At 44.8% G+C, this 18,230-nt stretch overlaps 1 protein-coding gene and 1 long non-coding RNA gene across 2 annotated transcripts in view; both read left to right on the forward strand.

Moving 5' to 3' along the window:
* LOC139572559 (thrombospondin type-1 domain-containing protein 4-like) overlaps window positions 1–8,948 on the forward strand; it is a gene marked incomplete at its 5' end in the record, with an annotated part of 46,753 nt that extends 37,805 nt beyond the window's left edge. The window contains 7 exons of the mRNA XM_071395270.1: window positions 1,540–1,669; window positions 2,207–2,411; window positions 2,606–2,779; window positions 3,035–3,202; window positions 3,754–3,933; window positions 4,632–4,779; window positions 6,521–8,948. Coding sequence (XP_071251371.1) covers window positions 1,540–1,669; window positions 2,207–2,411; window positions 2,606–2,779; window positions 3,035–3,202; window positions 3,754–3,933; window positions 4,632–4,779; window positions 6,521–6,651 — 1,136 coding nt within the window. The remainder of the gene's footprint in view (window positions 1–1,539; window positions 1,670–2,206; window positions 2,412–2,605; window positions 2,780–3,034; window positions 3,203–3,753; window positions 3,934–4,631; window positions 4,780–6,520) is intronic.
* Window positions 8,949–10,411: 1,463 nt separating this feature from the next.
* Window positions 10,412–15,273, forward strand: LOC139572314 (uncharacterized). Its single transcript, XR_011674377.1, has 4 exons — window positions 10,412–11,024; window positions 11,248–11,275; window positions 11,579–11,827; window positions 15,148–15,273. It is a non-coding gene; the product is annotated as an uncharacterized lncRNA (long non-coding RNA).
* Window positions 15,274–18,230: the final 2,957 nt, after the last annotated feature.

Consider the following 18,230-nt stretch of genomic DNA (forward strand, 5'->3'; position numbering starts at 1 on the left):
AATTTGTACATATCCACTGCATACATATGAATCCCTGCAGAGAGGAAGAGGCGAAGCGATCGAATTTACTCTACCCAAAATCTGTCCACGTGAGATAAGCTCTTATTTGTATCGAGGTCTATGAGAGAGTGTCGAATTAAGTGAGGCTTATTTAATAGAATACAAGTTTCATGATGTTTATGTTTAAGCTGTTACAAATGTACTAATATAAGTGGATGCACATTAGTTGTGCCTGTTATTCACACGCATATCTGCCCTCTCATTGGCTTGAATGGTCCCACCTGATCTCGCCTGCCTTCAAATCATTAAGGACAGTATTTCCATTGTTAGAGCGGTCACTCGGCTATCTTGTCAATATAATAGATCATCTTTGAATGCGGCAAAGTTGTTTCCTGTTTCAGTCACGTCTTTGGTCCCGTTCGCGTGGGTCAAACAAAAGCCCTCTAATGATTGGTTGACGATAGTAAGGCAACACACTTTGAAAGGCGGTGACCTCGTCAATGACTTGACAAAAGTGATCAGCTCGAACACATCCTATAACTTTCCTACCAGGCTCCCAGTACAGCAGGGATCATCAACTAGATTCATCCTATAACTTTCCTACCAGGCTCCCAGTACAGCAGGGATCATCAACTAGATTCATCCTATAACTTTCCTACCAGGCTCCCAGTACAGCAGGGATCATCAACTAGATTCATCCTATAACTTTCCTACCAGGCTCCCAGTACAGCAGGGATCATCAACTAGATTCATCCTATAACTTTCCTACCAGGCTCCCAGTACAGCAGGGATCATCAACTAGATTCATCCTATAACTTTCCTACCAGGCTCCCAGTACAGCAGGGATCATCAACTAGATTCATCCTATAACTTTCCTACCAGGCTCCCAGTACAGCAGGGATCATCAACTAGATTCATCCTATAACTTTCCTACCAGGCTCCCAGTACAGCAGGGATCATCAACTAGATTCATCCTATAACTTTCCTACCAGGCTCCCAGTACAGCAGGGATCATCAACTAGATTCATCCTATAACTTTCCTACCAGACTCCCAGTACAGCAGGGATCATCAACTAGATTCATCCTATAACTTTCCTACCAGGCTCCCAGTACAGCAGGGATCATCAACTAGATTCAGCTGCGGGACGATATTTTGTTGAGCGGATGGTCAGGGGGTCAGAACATAATCGACCATAATCGACCTTAAAAAAGAAGCCCAACAGATATAATATTTGACTAAAACATCATCATTTCTAACCTTGCTTATATTTGTATACAATCACAAATACAGTATCTCTCTATTATGCGTAGGAATAATTTGAAACAGATTTCAGAAATTGAAATCAATTGGAGCTGTTTTTCTGGTTTTTACAGTCTTTGATGTCCAACAATAAAATAAAAATGGGAGTTGGGCTCATAAAATCAGCCACAAGCCAAATTTGGCCCCTGGGCCCCCAGTCGAGGAACCCTGCATTACAGGGTACTGATGGTGATGGTGATGATGATGGTGGTGGTGGTGATGAGGATGATGTGTTTCAGGGTCCCAGTACAGGGCGATCCTGTGTATTAACCGCCATACTGACGAGGAAGTCCCAGACAGGAAGTGTGACTCAGCAACAAGACCCTCCCCTGAGGAGGAGCCCTGCAACACACACCCCTGCCCAGCATTGTGAGTGTGTGGATCTATGAACAGCCATAAGCAATAATCATAGTGTCTAGTGTATATATGTATTAACCCTCTCCTCATCTCTCTCTCCTCTGCATGTGTGTGTCTGTGTGTGTCTGTGTGTCTCTGTGTGTGTCTGTGTGTGTCTGTGTGTCTTTGTGTGTGTCTTTGTGTGTGTCTCTGTGTGTGTCTGTGTGTGTCTCTGTGTGTCTGTGTGTTTCTCTGTGTGTCTCTCTGTGTGTGTGTCTCTGTGTGTCTCTGTGTGTGTCTGTGTGTCTCTGTGTGTGTCTGTGTGTGTCTCTGTGTGCCTGTGTGTGTCTCTGTGTGTCTCTCTGTGTGTGTGTCTCTGTGTGTATCTGTGTGTGTGTCTCTGTGTGTCTTTGTGTGTGTCTGTGTGTCTCTGTGTGTGTCTCTGTGTGTCTGTGTGTGTCTCTGTGTGTCTCTCTGTGTGTGTGTCTCTGTGTGTCTCTGTGTGTGTGTCTCTGTGTGTCTCTGTGTGTGTCTGTGTGTGTGTCTGTGTGTGTCTGTGTGTATGTGTAGCTTCGAGGCCAGCTCATGGTCAGAGTGCAGTGTGTCTTGTGGTATGGGAGTACAGCAGAGACAGCTTCAGTGCAGACAGAGCTTTGGGAACCGTTCCACCATGGTTCAACCACAACGCTGCTCCAACCTAACCCCACCTGACCTCACCCAGTCCTGCCAGCTACGACTCTGCTCACACTGGGAGATAGGCACCGACTGGAGCTCTGTGAGTATAGAAAGTGTGTGTGTGAGTGTGTGGCAGGGGGGTATGTTAATATTCACACTGGGGAATGGTGTATGTGTGCTTAGTTTGACCTTTATGAGAATGTGTGTTGACGTCTATAGGTTGTGATCCATCCTGTTTTCCAATGTCTTTGTTCTACTCTAGGTTTTCCTAACATTCTCATTTGAACTCAACAGTGCTCAGTGGACTGTGGCATGGGGAAGAGAACTCGTAATGTCCGCTGTGTCAGTGACCATGGCAGCGTGGTGAATGACAAGGAGTGTAACGCCAGGCTCCGCCCACAAGGAAGTGAGGACTGTCACATGGGGCCCTGTGTAACCAACTGGTACTTCACTGGCTGGTCCAACACTGTGAGTACTACACCCACACACACACACACACACACAGACATACAGACATAGGGACACAGACACAGATACGGTACATGCTCATTCTACATCAATACACTGACTTCTCTAATACCCCCATCTCTCTCTCTCTCTCTCTCTCTCTCTCTCTCTCTCTCTCTCTCTCTCTCTCTCTCTCTCTCTCTCTCTCTCTCTCTCTCTCTCTCTCTCTCTCTCTCTCTCTCTCTCTCTCTCTCTCTCTCTCTCTCTCTCTCTCAGTGTTCAGCCCCGTGTGGTCCAGGGGTTCAGAGGAGAGAGGTGTTGTGTCTGACCCGTGGAGGGAGAGAGGGAGGAGAGTGTTTGGGGGACAAACCGGCGGACATGAAGGCGTGTAACGGGGGTCCGTGTGCTCCCACCTACATGTGGTACAGTAGCCCCTGGGGTCAGGTAAGAGGAGCAGGGGGTGTGGCAGCCATCGATCAATACTGTTACCAATATAATCAGTCACTTCAATTCAATAATTATTTTTTGGAATGGATGGATAGATATTTACATATAAAAAGAAATGCATAGTACTGTAATGGCAGATGAATAGGAAGAAAATGTCATGTTTTCCCTCTCGTCTTTTGTCCTCTCCTGCCTCTCTTCCCTCTCGTCTTTTGTCCTCTCCTGCCTCTCTTCCCTCTCGTCTTTTGTCCTCTCCTGCCTCTCTTCCCTCTCGTCTTTTGTCCTCTCCTGCCTCTCTTCCCTCTCGTCTTTTGTCCTCTCCTGCCTCTCTTCCCTCTCGTCTTTTGTCCTCTCCTGCCTCTCTTCCCTCTCGTCTTTTGTCCTCTCCTGCCTCTCTTCCCTCTCGTCTTTTGTCCTCTCCTGCCTCTCTTCCCTCTCGTCTTTTGTCCTCTCCTGCCTCTCTTCCCTCTCGTCTTTTGTCCTCTCCTGCCTCTCTTCCCTCTCACTCCTTGCTTCTTTTCTCACCCTCCTCCCTCTCTTCCCTCCTCCAGTGTAGCGCTCCATGTGGGAATGGAACTCAGCGAAGGGACACCATCTGTGTGGAGAAGATGGGGACAGATTTCAAAGTGGCACCGATCAGCCAGTGTGCCCAGCTGGAAAAGCCTCCCTCGGTGCAGACGTGTGCGATGGAAGCATGTCAGCCTCAGTGGTTTACTACAGAGTGGAGCGCGGTGAGAGAGGGAGGAGAGGAGAGGAGGAGGAGAGGAGAGAGGGAGGAGAGGAGAGAGGGAGGAGAGGAGAGAAGGAGGAGAGGAGAGAGGGAGGAGAGGAGAGGAGAGAGGGAGGAGAGGAGAGAAGGAGGAGAGGAGAGAAGGAGGAGAGGAGAGGAGAGAAGGAGGAGAGGAGAGAAAGAGTAGAGAAGGAGGAGAGGAGAGAGGGAGGAGAGGAGAGAGGGAGGAGAAAAGGAGGAGAGGAGAGAGGGAGGAGAGGAGAGAAGGAGGAGAGGAGAGAAAGAGGAGAGAGGGAGGAAAGGAGAGGGGGAGGAGAGGAGGAGGAGGAGAGGAGAGAGAGGAGAGAAGGAGGAGAGGAGAGGAGGAGAGAGGGAGGAGAGGATATAAGAAGGAGGAGAGGAGAAAGGGAGGAGAGGAGAGGAGAGAAGGAGGAGAGGAGAGAAAGAGGAGAGAAGGAGGAGAAGAGAGAGGGAGGAGGGGAGAGAGGGAGGAGAGAGGGAGGAGAGGAGAGGAGAGGAGGAGAGGAGGAGAGAGAGAGAGAGAGAGAGAGAGAGAGAGAGAGAGAGAGAGAGAGAGAGAGAGAGAGAGAGAGAGAGAGAGAGCATAATTACGACCTTGAATTGCAGTTGGTTGTTGATCACGAGAAAGATGTTGACCATCCTCCTCTCTCTTTCTCCTCTTCTATCTCTCTCCCTCAGTGCTCTCGTTCCTGTGGTAAGGGGCTACAGATCAGAGAAGTACGGTGTCTCACACCTGACAAACAGCACAGCCCAGAATGCTCCCTTACAGACAAACCTGACCCGGAGCAGCTCTGCAATACCATACCCTGCAGTCCACATGTCGCAGGTGTGTGTGTGTGTGTGTGTGTGTGTGTGTGTGTGTGTGTGTGTGTACATACTGTATGTTTACAGTGCCTTCAGAAAATACTTTTTCCACATGTGATGTTACAAAGTGGAGTTAAAATGGACTTCATTGTCATTTTCTATCAATGATCTACACAAAATACTCTGTAATGTCACTGCAAAAAATAAATGATAATAATTGTATATATGGAAAATAAAACACTAATATGTCTTGATTAGATAAGTATTCAACCCCCTGAGTCAATACATGTTAGAATCTACTTTGGCAGTGATTACAGCTGTGACTCTTTCCAAGTCTCTAAGAGCTAACAACTGGATTGTACAATATTTGCACATTTATTCTTAAAACAATTATTCAAGCTCTATCAAGTTAGTTGTTGATCATTGCTAGACAGCCATTATCAAATCTTGCCATAGATGTTCAAGCCGATTTAAGTCAAAACTGTAACTAGGCCACTCAGGAACATTCAGTATCGTCTTGGTAAGCAACTCCAGTGTATATTTGGCCTTGAAAGGTATATATTTGTCCTGAATTCATCTCCTAGTGTCTGGTGGAAAAGCAGACTGAATCAGGTTTTTCTTTAAGATTTTGCCTGTGCTTAGCTCTATTTCGTTTATTTTTATCTTAAAAAAACTCCCGAGGCCTTGCCGATGACAAGCATACCCATAACATGATGCAGCCACCACCATGATTGAATATATGGAGAGTGGTACTCAATTATGTGTTGTGTTGAATTTGTCCAAAACATATCTTTGCCACATTTTTTGCAGTATTACTTTAGTGCCTTGTTGTAAACAGAATGTATATTTGTTCTTTTTGTACAGGCTTCCTTCTTTTCACATTTATGTTAGTATTCTGGAGTAATTACAATGTTGTTGCTCCATCCTCAGTTTTCTCCTATCATAGCCATTAAACAGTTTTAACATCTCAATTGGCATCATGGTGAAATCCCTGAATGATTCCCTTCCTCTCCAGCAACTGAGTTAGGAAGGACACCTGTATCTTTGTAGTGACTGGGTGTATTGATACACCATCCAAAGTGTAATTAATAACTTCACCATGCTCAAAGGGATATTCAAGTCTGCTTGATTTTTTACCCATCTACCAATCGGTGCCCTTCTTTGCGAACCATTGGAAAACCTCCCTGGCTTTCGTGGTCTGTGCTTGAAATTCACTGTTTGACTGAGGAACCTTACAGATAAATGTATGTGTGGGATACAGAGATGAGGTAGTCATTTAAAAATCCTGTTAAACACTATTATTTCACACAGAGTGAGTCCATGCAACTTATTATGTGACTTGTTAAGCACATTTTTACTCCTGAACTTATTTAGGTTTGCCATAACAAAGGTTGAATACTTATTGACTCAAGACATTTCAGCTTTTCATGTTTTATTGATTTGTAAACATTTGTAAAAACATAATTCCACTTTGACATTACGGGGTATTGTGTGTAGATTAGTGACACAAAATCTCAATTTAATCCATTTTAAATTCAGGCTGTAACAACAAAATGTGGAAAAAGTCAAGGGGTGTGAATACTTTATGAAGGCACTGTACAGTATGTGTGAGTGTGTGTTGCTTGTGAGATTTGAAATCTAACCCTTTCTTTCCCCTCTCCTCCTCTTCCCTTTCCCCTCCTCTCCTCCTCTTCCCTCTCCCCCTCTCTTCCTCCCCTCCACTCTTCCCTCTCCCCCTCTCCTCTGCTCTACTCTCTCTGTAGATGAGAACTGCAGGGACCGGCGTCATAACTGTGTGATGGTGGTTCAGGCCAGACTGTGTGTCTACTCCTACTACAAGACTGCCTGCTGCGCCTCATGTACCCAGAGTGCTCAGCGGGCCAAGAGGCACTGACCAGCCAATAACAGGCTTCCAGCCGAGGTCAGCCAGGGGTCAGGGTTTAAGGGGTTAGAAGTCAAAGTGCAGGTTACCATGGTAATGATCAGACCATAGAAATGGAGTGGGTAGAGTGGATATATTACCACATAAAGTGGGGATTGAATTGTGTTCTGGGCCAGATGTACAGCCGTTATAGAAGGGATGTTTTGGAATGTGAGTTAATTTGTTACTTACTACATTTATTACATTTCATGGGTTATCTGCATATGCAAATAATGTGCCAATGACATTGTACAGAGCTCCATAATATGGAACATATCTGATTTCTATGTCCACTCTTTCTGTTTCTATGGCTGAGAGATGCTGTGGATGATGTATGTACACCCAGGACCTGGGTCCAGAGCTCTGTCCCAGTAGCCAAACTTGCATACTACTTAGAATGAGGTGAAGTATTGTCCATGCATACTATGTAGTATGCTAGTATGGATAGATGGGACCCAGAAGGTATAACCCAATAGCAGTGTGAAACCTGCTGGAAGTTTCTATGATGTATGTTTTCTATGTTTGTGTTCTATATGCCAAAAAACTATTTTAAATGTCTCCTCAGTGTTTATACAGCATCATCAACATTTGGTGAAAACATACCAAAATGTAAAATGGTGGCCTAGTACAAGTGACCTGTTTTTAAAGGACAATAGTGGAGAGATGTCCATAACCTGAGAACGCACCCAATCTGAAAACAAGCAGGGGTAGAATGAAACGACTGTATGGTCTATTGGTGACTGTCCAGGTATCCAACCTATGCCCTCACGACTGTTAGCCCACTGAACTAAAGCCAAGGCATTACCCCTGAGAGCTAATACCAGTGTTCAGGTCTCAGCCAAGGTTACACCCAACCACCTCTGCTACATACAGAAAATATACCACTACCTGAGACATTTCAATTGTATCATCTGACCCATCAATATGTTCAAGAATGGTAGGTATTGAAATAACATTGTATTCATTTATGCATTCATTTTCAGAAATGCATTTGCCACAATATGCTGAAGAACAAGCTGTGTCTTAAAGGTCCAATTCAGCTGTTTTTATCTCAATATCAAATCCTTTCTGGGTAACAATTAAGTACCTTACTGTGATTGTTTTCAACTAAAATGGTCAAAAAGAAACAAAATAACTTCTTAGCAAAGAGCCATTTCTCAAGCAAGAATTTTTCTAGGAAACTGAAAACTACTGTAGCTGTTATTGGCAGAGAGGTTTGAAACTATTTCTCTTGTTGGTCTCTTAACTAACTGGTGATGTCACCATGCAGACCAAAAGTCCATCCCACCAAAACAGGGAGACATTTCAGGCGGTCTTTTCAAACAGCTCTTACACTAAAATGGCATTATCATCATTTTCACAATTTCACAGTATTATTCCAAACTCATAGTGTGGCAGGATATATAAAACATAGTAATATCACGTTTTTGAGTGCACTGGGCCTTTAACTCCCAAAGGAGCAAGTTGTGACAGTAGCAAGTAACATCTCCCTAACTAATTTGTGTTTTTACTGAAAATGTTTAAAAGGGTTCTGTCTTGGACTTAAACAAAGCTCATTTTAACGGATATTGCCCCTATGCCTTGACATAGTTGTAACATGTTACTACTGTATGTTACGTCTACAGCATACAGACACACGGACACACACACACACTCCACAGGTGAACGATGTGTATATTTGTCAGTTAATATTATATTTGTTTGTCTATATTTCTGTGTGAACATATACTTAATATACATATACATAAATATCTCCTATATTGTGGTATGATTTGAATTTTAGGCATACTGTACATGTTAACTGTATGCATACATTCATATAAAAGTATTCATATTTTTCAGTCATCATATTAAGAAGAACAAATTATATTTTGCGACCCTTGGATGGTGTGTGTTTGTCTTCCTGTCTCTGTGAAGTTGCTTATTTGTGTTTATTTGTGTGAGTATGCAGCCGTGGGTGTATTCTTGTATGAGTCTATCTGTGAATGTCATTTTCATGTTTTAAATAGTTTTTAGTAGAAACAAAAAGTTTTATATTGAAAAGTCTGAAAAAAGGATAGTAATTTATCTATTATAAAAAATACATGTAATTAATATTTTTTCTTGAGAGGAGCTGTAGCAAATTCCCTTTGTTGCTACCATGTCAGAGTTTATGATCAGAAGTTATTGCGTAGAAGTATATGGATTTTGTATTATTTTGAAAAAGGCAAACGAGTGTGTGGAAAATGCTATCACAAACTTCATTTGAAATAAAAACTGAAACCAGAAAATAGTTAGCCTTTTTCTATTTTGTGCACTTTTCTTTCCCCCAATTAGCAGGCCTAAATGTCCACTGAGACCTACAGTACATTCTAATAAAGTAGACCTTCATATCCTCAACAGTGGCCAGGTGGCAGTATTGTGTGCTTGTAAAGCTGTAGCCGACTTGTCTTCCCTTGTTCAGAATAGACTAGTTTGTGTTGTGATAATAACTCAAGCAAGCTTAATATGACTTCATGGATCTAACGTTTCCTCTACGAAAGAACGACACCATTCTGGGTATAAATGCTAAACTGACCGTAAATCAGGATCTATAGGGGGCAATTTCGCCATATTCTAGCACATGGCCTACGCCACAGACGACAGAGAAACCGAAAAGCCCCCAGTTCTGACACCACCATGAAAGAAGCCTGAGCATCAGTTCCTCATGCATGCTCGTGCCGTTGCCTACAGCTACGCTCAGTGATACGGTGTAGATCTCCGGGGTAGGCCGCGCGTGCCGGGTATAGACCCCGCGTGTGTGAACTGACGATATATAACGGTGGGGGGCAGTAGGCGGGGAGAGGGGGGCATGAGGTGGTGGGAGGCAGATGGTGACCTTTCAGAGTAAATTACCCTGAACTCTCTGACTCCTCTCCTCAAGCGCGAGGGGGGTGGCAGAAGAAAAAAAACACACCCGAAAGAGACCAAAGAGAACCCCACCAGCAATAAAGATGAGTTAAAAAGCTTCATAGTTTGATGAAGGTTGTACATATCTTGGTTCAGGACCATGGACAGATGAGGTCTGCTGTGCCTGTCTGTATCAGAGCAGTGAGGATCCCTCCCTCAGTAGGCTGATATGACGGTGTATTATTGTAGGTTAAGTCATACTGTTAGATCAGTGTAGTCTGTAGTATAGGCCTATCTTCTTCTCTATTTTCGCTCTCTCCCCTTTCTCTCGCACATTAGGCTGCCTATTTGTGCACATCATGGATATGATTACGAATTTAGCGTTTGTTCAACACGCAGAAGAGAACTGGTTAGGGCAACCTCAAGGCTGGCGTGTGTGTGTTGTGTGCGCAGCTGTAGTCGTGACGCCGCTCGCGCGCGCTGGTAGTATGGCAGGCTTCAGCACCACGGCCAGAGCTCGCGGCCAGAACAATAGGCAACACGGCGTTCCAGAACTACAGGCACCGTCCACGAGCACACACACACTGGACACTAACGTAGACATAGTCAAAGAGCTTGTTTGAAAACGCTTATACAAATTGTCGACTAATCCTGGTTTTGATAACTGAAATAGCTGTCCATATATATTCCACAGTGTTCCCTATATGCTACTTTCAGGGCTAAAAGGTGTAGGCTACGCCTACGAAAGATAAAATGGGTTTTCTTTTTAAGGTTGGAGTAGAGTTTTTGACGGTCCCTGCCTTTTACGTCACAGCCTGTCAACCGCTCGAGGGAGAGGGGGGAGGGAGGGCAGGATAGAGAGAGAGGGAGACACCGGCAGACGACGTCAAAAGCTACGGTAGCCTATACACTGAGGGAAAGAGAGGTAGCGCGGGAGGGAAACGTTAGATATTAATAAGGATTTTTTAATATATGTGTTAGCCCTTAAATGTCTATATAAATGGACTGCTGGATTTATCAATAGCTGGCTGCTGCGGAAATAGTTTTTAAGAATATAGCCTTGTAGCCTAATTATTGCAGAAATTTGACTATTCTAACAGACAGGGCAGTACCCAGAGAGTGACTGACTGGCTTTACCGGATTTGCCAAGAGTCGTGACGAGAGGATAGAGCAAATAACGGATCACCAAGGCACCGGGTTGGGGATATGTGATCTGATGATCGCTTGCCAAGACTTGAGACCTTAACGGGAGCAGCAACTCCACTGATCTGTTACGAAATCGAAACCGGGAGAGGGAGCGATTGGCACAAAGAGCGGAGAACGAATCGCATTGAGCCTCCTATTCCCCGAGGGAGGATAACAGGAGACGCGCACTGAAGACAACAACGCCACGGCAAAACGTGGAAAAATAAACAAAATAATCTCAAATTACTCTGGAGATTATTTTACAACGTGGAGTGAAGGATCTCTTGAAATCGGTAGGATTTTTAAGACCAAGGCTCCATATGTTTGTGTTTTTGTGCGCATGTGTTTTGTGTGTGTTTTGTGTGTATGTTGAGCCGGGGCAGACAAAGAGATGAGCCCCCATACGTTGACATCCAATGAGTGTATGTAACCTACAGCTGGCCAAACAAAGAAACCGCTCACAGCCGCTCTACAGTGCTCATCTACCGTCTAAACCATATATTTTCCTTTCCCCAGGGGCTCCGAACACTCTCACGTCCGAAAGGTAATATATCAGTTTTATTGATATTTAATTTTAATTTCTGTTTTATTGCAATTTAAATGTCTTAATTATTTTTTGATTGGCTGATCATCATTTGCATAATTGTTTTTATGAGAGGCACAAGTGCCATTGTTTGTGTCAATAGGCTTATATTGTAAAGATATGAGAATTCATCCAAAAATATTGATTTGGTTTCATTCAATTAATCAATGATTATCCTATATTGTGTAAAAAAGAAAATAACACATTTACATATCTTGTTTTTATGTCCATCTCCTTTTCCTTCTCTCCTCCAACACCCTCCAGCTCTGGTCGCTCCTCTCCAGAGGACCACGACTCTGCTCGCACTCACCCCGCTCTTCTCACCTCGAACCCCGCAGAGCGCCTGTCGTTCTCCTCGCTGTGTCCCGATGAAGGAAGCCGATGCGATCAAGCTGTTCGTGGGGCAGATTCCTCGGAATCTAGAGGAGAAGGACCTCAAACCGATCTTTGAACAGTTCGGGAAGATCTACGAGCTGACGGTGATAAAGGACAAGTACACCGGCATGCACAAAGGTAGGCGAATAATGGGAACCCAGCCACCTGTAGAAATAATTCCGGACACAAATAGGCGTTTGGGCTAGACTACTCACTGGCAGACAGACAGGCAGACACCCACAAATAAACAAACACACACACACACACACACACACACACACACACACACACACACACACACACACACACACACACACACACACACACACAGCTACAGGAGATTAAGACACACACTTAAAAATATTTTAAACACCCACTTAAAGATCAAGTGTGTGTGCTGGTGAGTAGGTTGATAGTAATGCTGGTCTAGGTTGATAGTAATGCTGGTGTAGGTTGATAGTAATGCTGGTCTAGGTTGATAGTAATGCTGGTGTAGGTTGATAGTAATGCTGGTCTAGGTTGATAGTAATGCTGGTGTAGGTTGATAGTAATGCTGGTGTAGGTTGATAGTAATGCTGGTCTAGGTTGATAGTAATGCTGGTGTAGGTTGATAGTAATGCTGGTGTAGGTTGATAGTATTGCTGGTCTAGGTTGATAGTAATGCTGGTGTAGGTTGATAGTAATGCTGGTGTAGGTTGATAGTAATGCTGGTGTAGGTTGATAGTAATGCTGGTCTAGGTTGATAGTAATGCTGGTCTAGGTTGATAGTAATGCTGGTCTAGGTTGATAATAATGCTGGTGTAGGTTGATAGTAATGCTGGTCTAGGTTGATAGTAATGCTAGTGTAGGTTGATAGTAATGCTGGTCTAGGTTGATAGTAATGCTGGTCTAGGTTGATAGTAATGCTGGTCTAGGTTGATAGTAATGCTGGTCTAGGTTGATAGTAATGCTGGTCTAGGTTGATAGTAATGCTGGTCTAGGTTGATAGTAATGCTGGTCTAGGTTGATAGTAATGCTGGTCTAGGTTGATAGTAATGCTGGTGTAGGTTGATAGTAATGCTGGTGTAGGTTGATAGTAATGCTGGTGTAGGTTGATAGTAATGCTGGTGTAGGTTGATAGTAATGCTGGTCTAGGTTGATAGTAATGCTAGTGTAGGTTGATAGTAATGCTGGTGTAGGTTGATAGTAATGCTGGTGTAGGTTGATAGTAATGCTGGTGTACGTTGATAGTAATGCTGGTGTAGGTTGATAGTAATGCTGGTGTAGGTTGATAGTAATGCTGGTGTAGGTTGATAGTAATGCTGGTCTAGGTTGATAGTAATGCTGGTCTAGGTTGATAGTAATGTGAACACACCTCCAGGCTGTGTAAGGGTTATTTGACCAAGAAGGAGAGTGAGAGAGTGCTGCATCAGATGACCTCACAATCATCCGACCTCAACCCAATTGAGATGGTTTGGGATGAGTTGGACCGCAGAGTGAAGGAAAAGTAGCAACAAGTGCTCAGCATATGTGGGAACTCCTTCAAGGCTGTTGGAAAAGCATTCCAGGTGAAGCTGGTTGAGAGAATGCCAAGATTGTGCAAAGCTGTCATCAAGGCAAAGGGTGGCTACTAAAATATTAAATATATTTTGATTTGTTTAACACTTTTTTGGTTACTACATGATTCCATATGTGTTATTTTATAGTTTTGATATCTTCACTATTATTCTACAATGTAGAAAATAGTACAAATAAAGAAAAACCCTTGAATGAGTAGGTGGTGGGGGAAGGGAAGTATATTATTTCTCTCTTTCAGTCTTTCTTTCTGTTTCTCTCTCTCTCGCTCACACTCTCTAATCCTCTAGTGTCTGTGCACGTGTGCGCGTGTGTACACTCAGTCGTTTTTGGATCACTGTCGTCCTGATCTCTCTGTTTATCTCTCCGTCCCAGCCCTCCCTCACCTTAAATGGGAAAACATGGAATGCGGTCCAATCTGTAGGTTAAACATTGGGATTTTCTGGGAAAAGCCAACAGCTCCTACATTATTAGAGAGATGGGCATAAAGACATCCTCTATGACTGGAGAGCAGCCTGTCATATCCTTATAAATACTCCCTAACCTCTCTCTCTCTCTCTCTCTCTCTCTCTCTCTCTCTCTCTCTCTCTCTCTCTCTCTCTCTCTCTCTCTCTCTAATAGAAATTAACAATGACCCCCCCTCCAAACACACACACCCTTAATAGAAATTAACAATGACCCCCCCCCTCCAAACACACACACCCTTAATAGAAATTAACAATGACCCCCCCCTCCAAACACACTTAATAGAAATTAACAATGACCCCCCCCCCCTCCAAACACACACACACAGAGCCCTCTTAAAGATGGGCTTATTGTTGCAGCTCTAAAGGGGATTCTCCAAACTTGAGATGGTCTCCCTCTCAGCAGGCTTGAATCAGTAGGCTTACCACTCCATTATACTGACTGGAGAAACGGCTAAGCTGTTACATAACACCCCAGGTCAGAAAAATGGGTCTACCTAGTGTGTGTGTGTGTGTGTGACTGTATACTAGACTAGAGGTATGCCAGGGTTAGACAGACATTAAGATAACACCCATCATATGAACTAGAGTGACTTGGGGTCATGGCTTAAAGGCTAAGGGTCAGGACACCTGCTAACAGGAGAGAGAGAGAGAGAGAGAGAGAGAGAGAGAGAGAGAGAGAGAGAGAGAGAGAGAGAGAGAGAGAGAGAGAGAGAGAGAGAGAGAGAGAGAGAGAGAGAGTGTGAGAGAGTGTGAGGGGTTCTTTAGTAGTGAGTTAGATGAATAGAGTGAATGTGAGTTGTATTTGGTATTAAGGATGTGTTGTTCTGAGCTGTGCTGTGTTGTGTCCTTGTCAGCTGTAGGTTAACTGTGTTTATGGGGTATGTAGAAAACCAGTCGCTTTTTACATTATGGACTTGAAAATGAGGAACAGGGAAAGGAAGAGGGTAGGAGAGATAGATAAATAGAAGCAGATTGACTGTTCAGTGTGTGTGTTCTGTCTGCATGAACCTGTGTGTCTGTCCGTCTGCCCAGGAGCCTCCATCCAGAATAGTTCTGTTATTCTCACATATCTGAAGAATGTGTAGAACCTCACCCTGAAGAAGGCACAGTGATGCCAAAACCCTGGTGTTTTTTTACCCAATAAATGACTGGGAGGTTATGCATATGGACTCTCTTTGTTTTTATATTCTCACATATCTAACAAACTAAGATGACATCATCAAGTAGCTCATCATCTTTCTCTCCTCCCTCTTGTTACCTCTCTCTCTCTCTCTCTCTCTCTCTCTCTCTCTCTCTCTCTCTCTCTCTCTCTCTCTCTCTCTCTCTCTCTCTCTCTCTCTCTCTCTCTCTCTCTCTCTCTCTCTCTCTCTCTCTCTCTCTCTCTCTCTCTCTCTCTCTCTCTCTCTCTCTCTCTCTCTCTCTCTCTCTCTCTCTCAGGATGTGCATTCCTGACATACTGTGCGAGGGAGTCAGCGCTGAAGGCCCAGAGTGCTTTGCATGAGCAGAAGACGCTACCGGGGGTGAGTACAAGTCATGTGACACACACACACACACACACACACACACACACACACACACACACACACACACACACACACACACACACACACACACACACACACACACACACACACACACACACACACACACACACACACACACACACACACACACACACAGACAGACAGACAGACAGACAGACAGGCACACACGATGTCATGGAGAAGAGCCTTGGAATTCCAGTGTGTTCATTGTGTTGTATCTACTTTCTCATTGGCCCTGCAGGACTACTTCAAGACTAGACTATCTCACTAATTAATTGTCCCATCCTTCTTTGTCTTGTTCTACTCTCCAGTGGGGTATTGTAGCTCTGCCAGGGTTAGGGCACTGTTCATTAAACATGGGACACTATAGTATGATCTCTCTCTCTCTCCGTCTATCTCTGTTGCTCTGTCTCTATCAGTCCGCCTCTCTAAGTCTCTGTATCTCTCTCTCGCTGTGTCTTTCTCTTTCTCTCTCTCTGTCTCTCTCTGTCTGTCAGTGTGTGTCCTATACTTTCAGCATTTCCCTCCATGCATCATTATGACTCCTTCTTTCTCTGCATGTCTCATCCTTTCTCTCTCCCTCCCTCCCTCTCCCTCTCCCGCCCTCTCCCTCCCTCTCCCTCTCTCTCTCTCTCTCTCTCTCTCTCTCTCTCTCTCTCTCTCTCTCTCTCTCTCTCTCTCTCTCTCTCTCTCTCTCTCTTTCTCCTCCTCTGTCTCTATCTCTCTATCTCTCTCTCTCTCTCTCTCTCTCTCTCTCTCTCTCAATTCAATTCAATTCAATTCAAGGGGCTTTATTGGCATGGGAAACATGTGTTAACATTGCCAAAGCAAGTGAGGTAGATAATATACAAAAGTGAAATAAACAATCAAAATTAACAGTAAACATTACACATACAGAAGTTTCAAAACAATAAAGACATTACAAATGTCATATTATATATATACAGTGTTGTAACAATGTACAAATGGTTAGAGTACACAATGGAAAATAAATAAGCATAAATATGGGTTGTATTTACAATGGTGTTTGTTCTTCACTGGTTGCCCTTTTCTTGTGGCAACAGGTCACACATCTTGCTGCTGTGATGGCACACTGTGGAATTTCACCCAGTAGATATGGGAGTTTATCAAAATTGGATTTGTTTTCGAATTCTTTGTGGATCTGTGTGATCTGAGGGAAATATGTCTCTCTAATATGGTCATACATTTGGCAGGAGGTTAGGAAGTGCAGCTCAGTTTCCACCTCATTTTGTGGGCAGTGAGCACATAGCCTGTCTTCTCTTGAGAGCCATGTCTGCCTACGGCGGCCTTTCTCAATAGCAAGGCTATGCTCACTGAGTCTGTACATAGTCAAAGCTTTCCTTAAGTTTCTCTCTCTCCTCCACTCCTTCCTCTACTCCACTCCCTCCTCTCCTCCACTCCTTCCTCTCTCTCTCTCTCTCTCTCTCTCTCTCTCTCTCTCTCTCTCTCTCTCTCTCTCTCTCTCTCTCTCTCTCTGTCTCTCTCTCTCTCTCTCTCTGTCTATCTCTCTCTCTGTCTCTCTCTGTCTCTCTCTGTCTCTCTCTGTCTCTCTCTGTCTCTCTCTCTCTCTCTGTCTTTCTCTCTCTGTATCTCCCTCTCTCTCCTTGCCCTCTGTTTTCTCCTCTCTATCGTTCAATCCCTTGTTCTTTCTTGCCACGCTCTATATTTCTCCCTCTCCTCTTTCTCCCTTATTTCCACCCATCCCTCCTCATGCCCTCTGTCTCTCCTCTCTCCCTTCGTCTCTGGCCGTCCACCCTCCTCTCACTCCGGAGCAGATTTAGACATGACCTCAGCTACTGTTTCTCCTTCTCAATAACTCCCTCCATCACCCCACTTCTTCTTTCTCTCTCTTCAAACTCCCTCCATCACCCCATCGTTCTTCAGTTCCTCTCCGTCTCTCTATTCCCGGTAGGACGTTATTCTATTGTATTAGCTATTCTTTCTCCATTCGTTTCTACCACTCACTCTTTCCTCTTATGGAGTCTTTTTCTAAGACCTCTCCTCTTCTCAGACCCCCCTTTCAAATTCTTATTTCAGTCATTTATGAGATAACCTCCCCCCTTTCCTCCCCTATGCCTCCCCCTTTTAATTTACATTTTACAGTGTTAGGTCCCTTCTTCGGACCCCAGGAAGAATAGCTGTCGACATTGGCATCAGCTGATGGGGATCCTAAGAAAATCATAAACTGTCCCTCCATCCTCTCCTCCACTCCTCCCTCTCCTCCACTCCTTCCTCTACACCACTCCTCTCTCAACTCCACTCCTTCCTCTCCTCCACTCCTCCCTCTCCTCCACTCCTTCCTCTCCTCCACTCCTTCGTCTCATCCACTCCTCCCTCTCCTCCACTCCTTCCTCTCCACCACTCCTTCCTCTCCTCCACTCCTTCTTCTACAACACTCCTCCCTCTCCTCCACTCCTTCCTCTCCTCCACTCCTCCCTCTCCTCCACTCCTCCCTCTCCTCCACTCCTTCCTCTCCTCCACTCCTTCCTCTCCACTTCTCCCTCTCCTCCACTCCTCCCTCTCCACCACTCCTCCCTCTCCTTCACTCCTTCCTGTCCTCCACTTCTCCCTCTCCACCACTCCTCCCTCTCCTCCACTCTTTTCTCTCCTTCACTCCTCCCTCTCCTCCACTCCTCCCGCTCCTCCAATCCTCCCTCTCCTCCATTCCCCTCTCTCCTCCACTCCACCCTCTCCTCCACTCCTCCCTCTCCTCCACTCCTTCCTCTCCTCCACTCCTTCCTCTACACCACTCCTCCCTCTCCTCCACTTCTTCCTCTCCTCCATTCCTCCCTCTCCTCCGCTCCTCCCTCTCCTCCACTCCTTCCTCTCCTCCACTCCTTCCTCTCCACTCCTCCCTCTCCTCCACTCCTCCCTCTCCTCCACTCCTCCCTCTCCTCCACTCCTCCCACTCCACCACTCCTCTCTCTCCTCCAATTCTCCCTCTCCACCACTCCT

This window comes from Salvelinus alpinus, chromosome 4, assembly GCF_045679555.1.
Source record: "Salvelinus alpinus chromosome 4, SLU_Salpinus.1, whole genome shotgun sequence".
Lineage (NCBI taxonomy): Eukaryota > Metazoa > Chordata > Actinopteri > Salmoniformes > Salmonidae > Salvelinus > Salvelinus alpinus.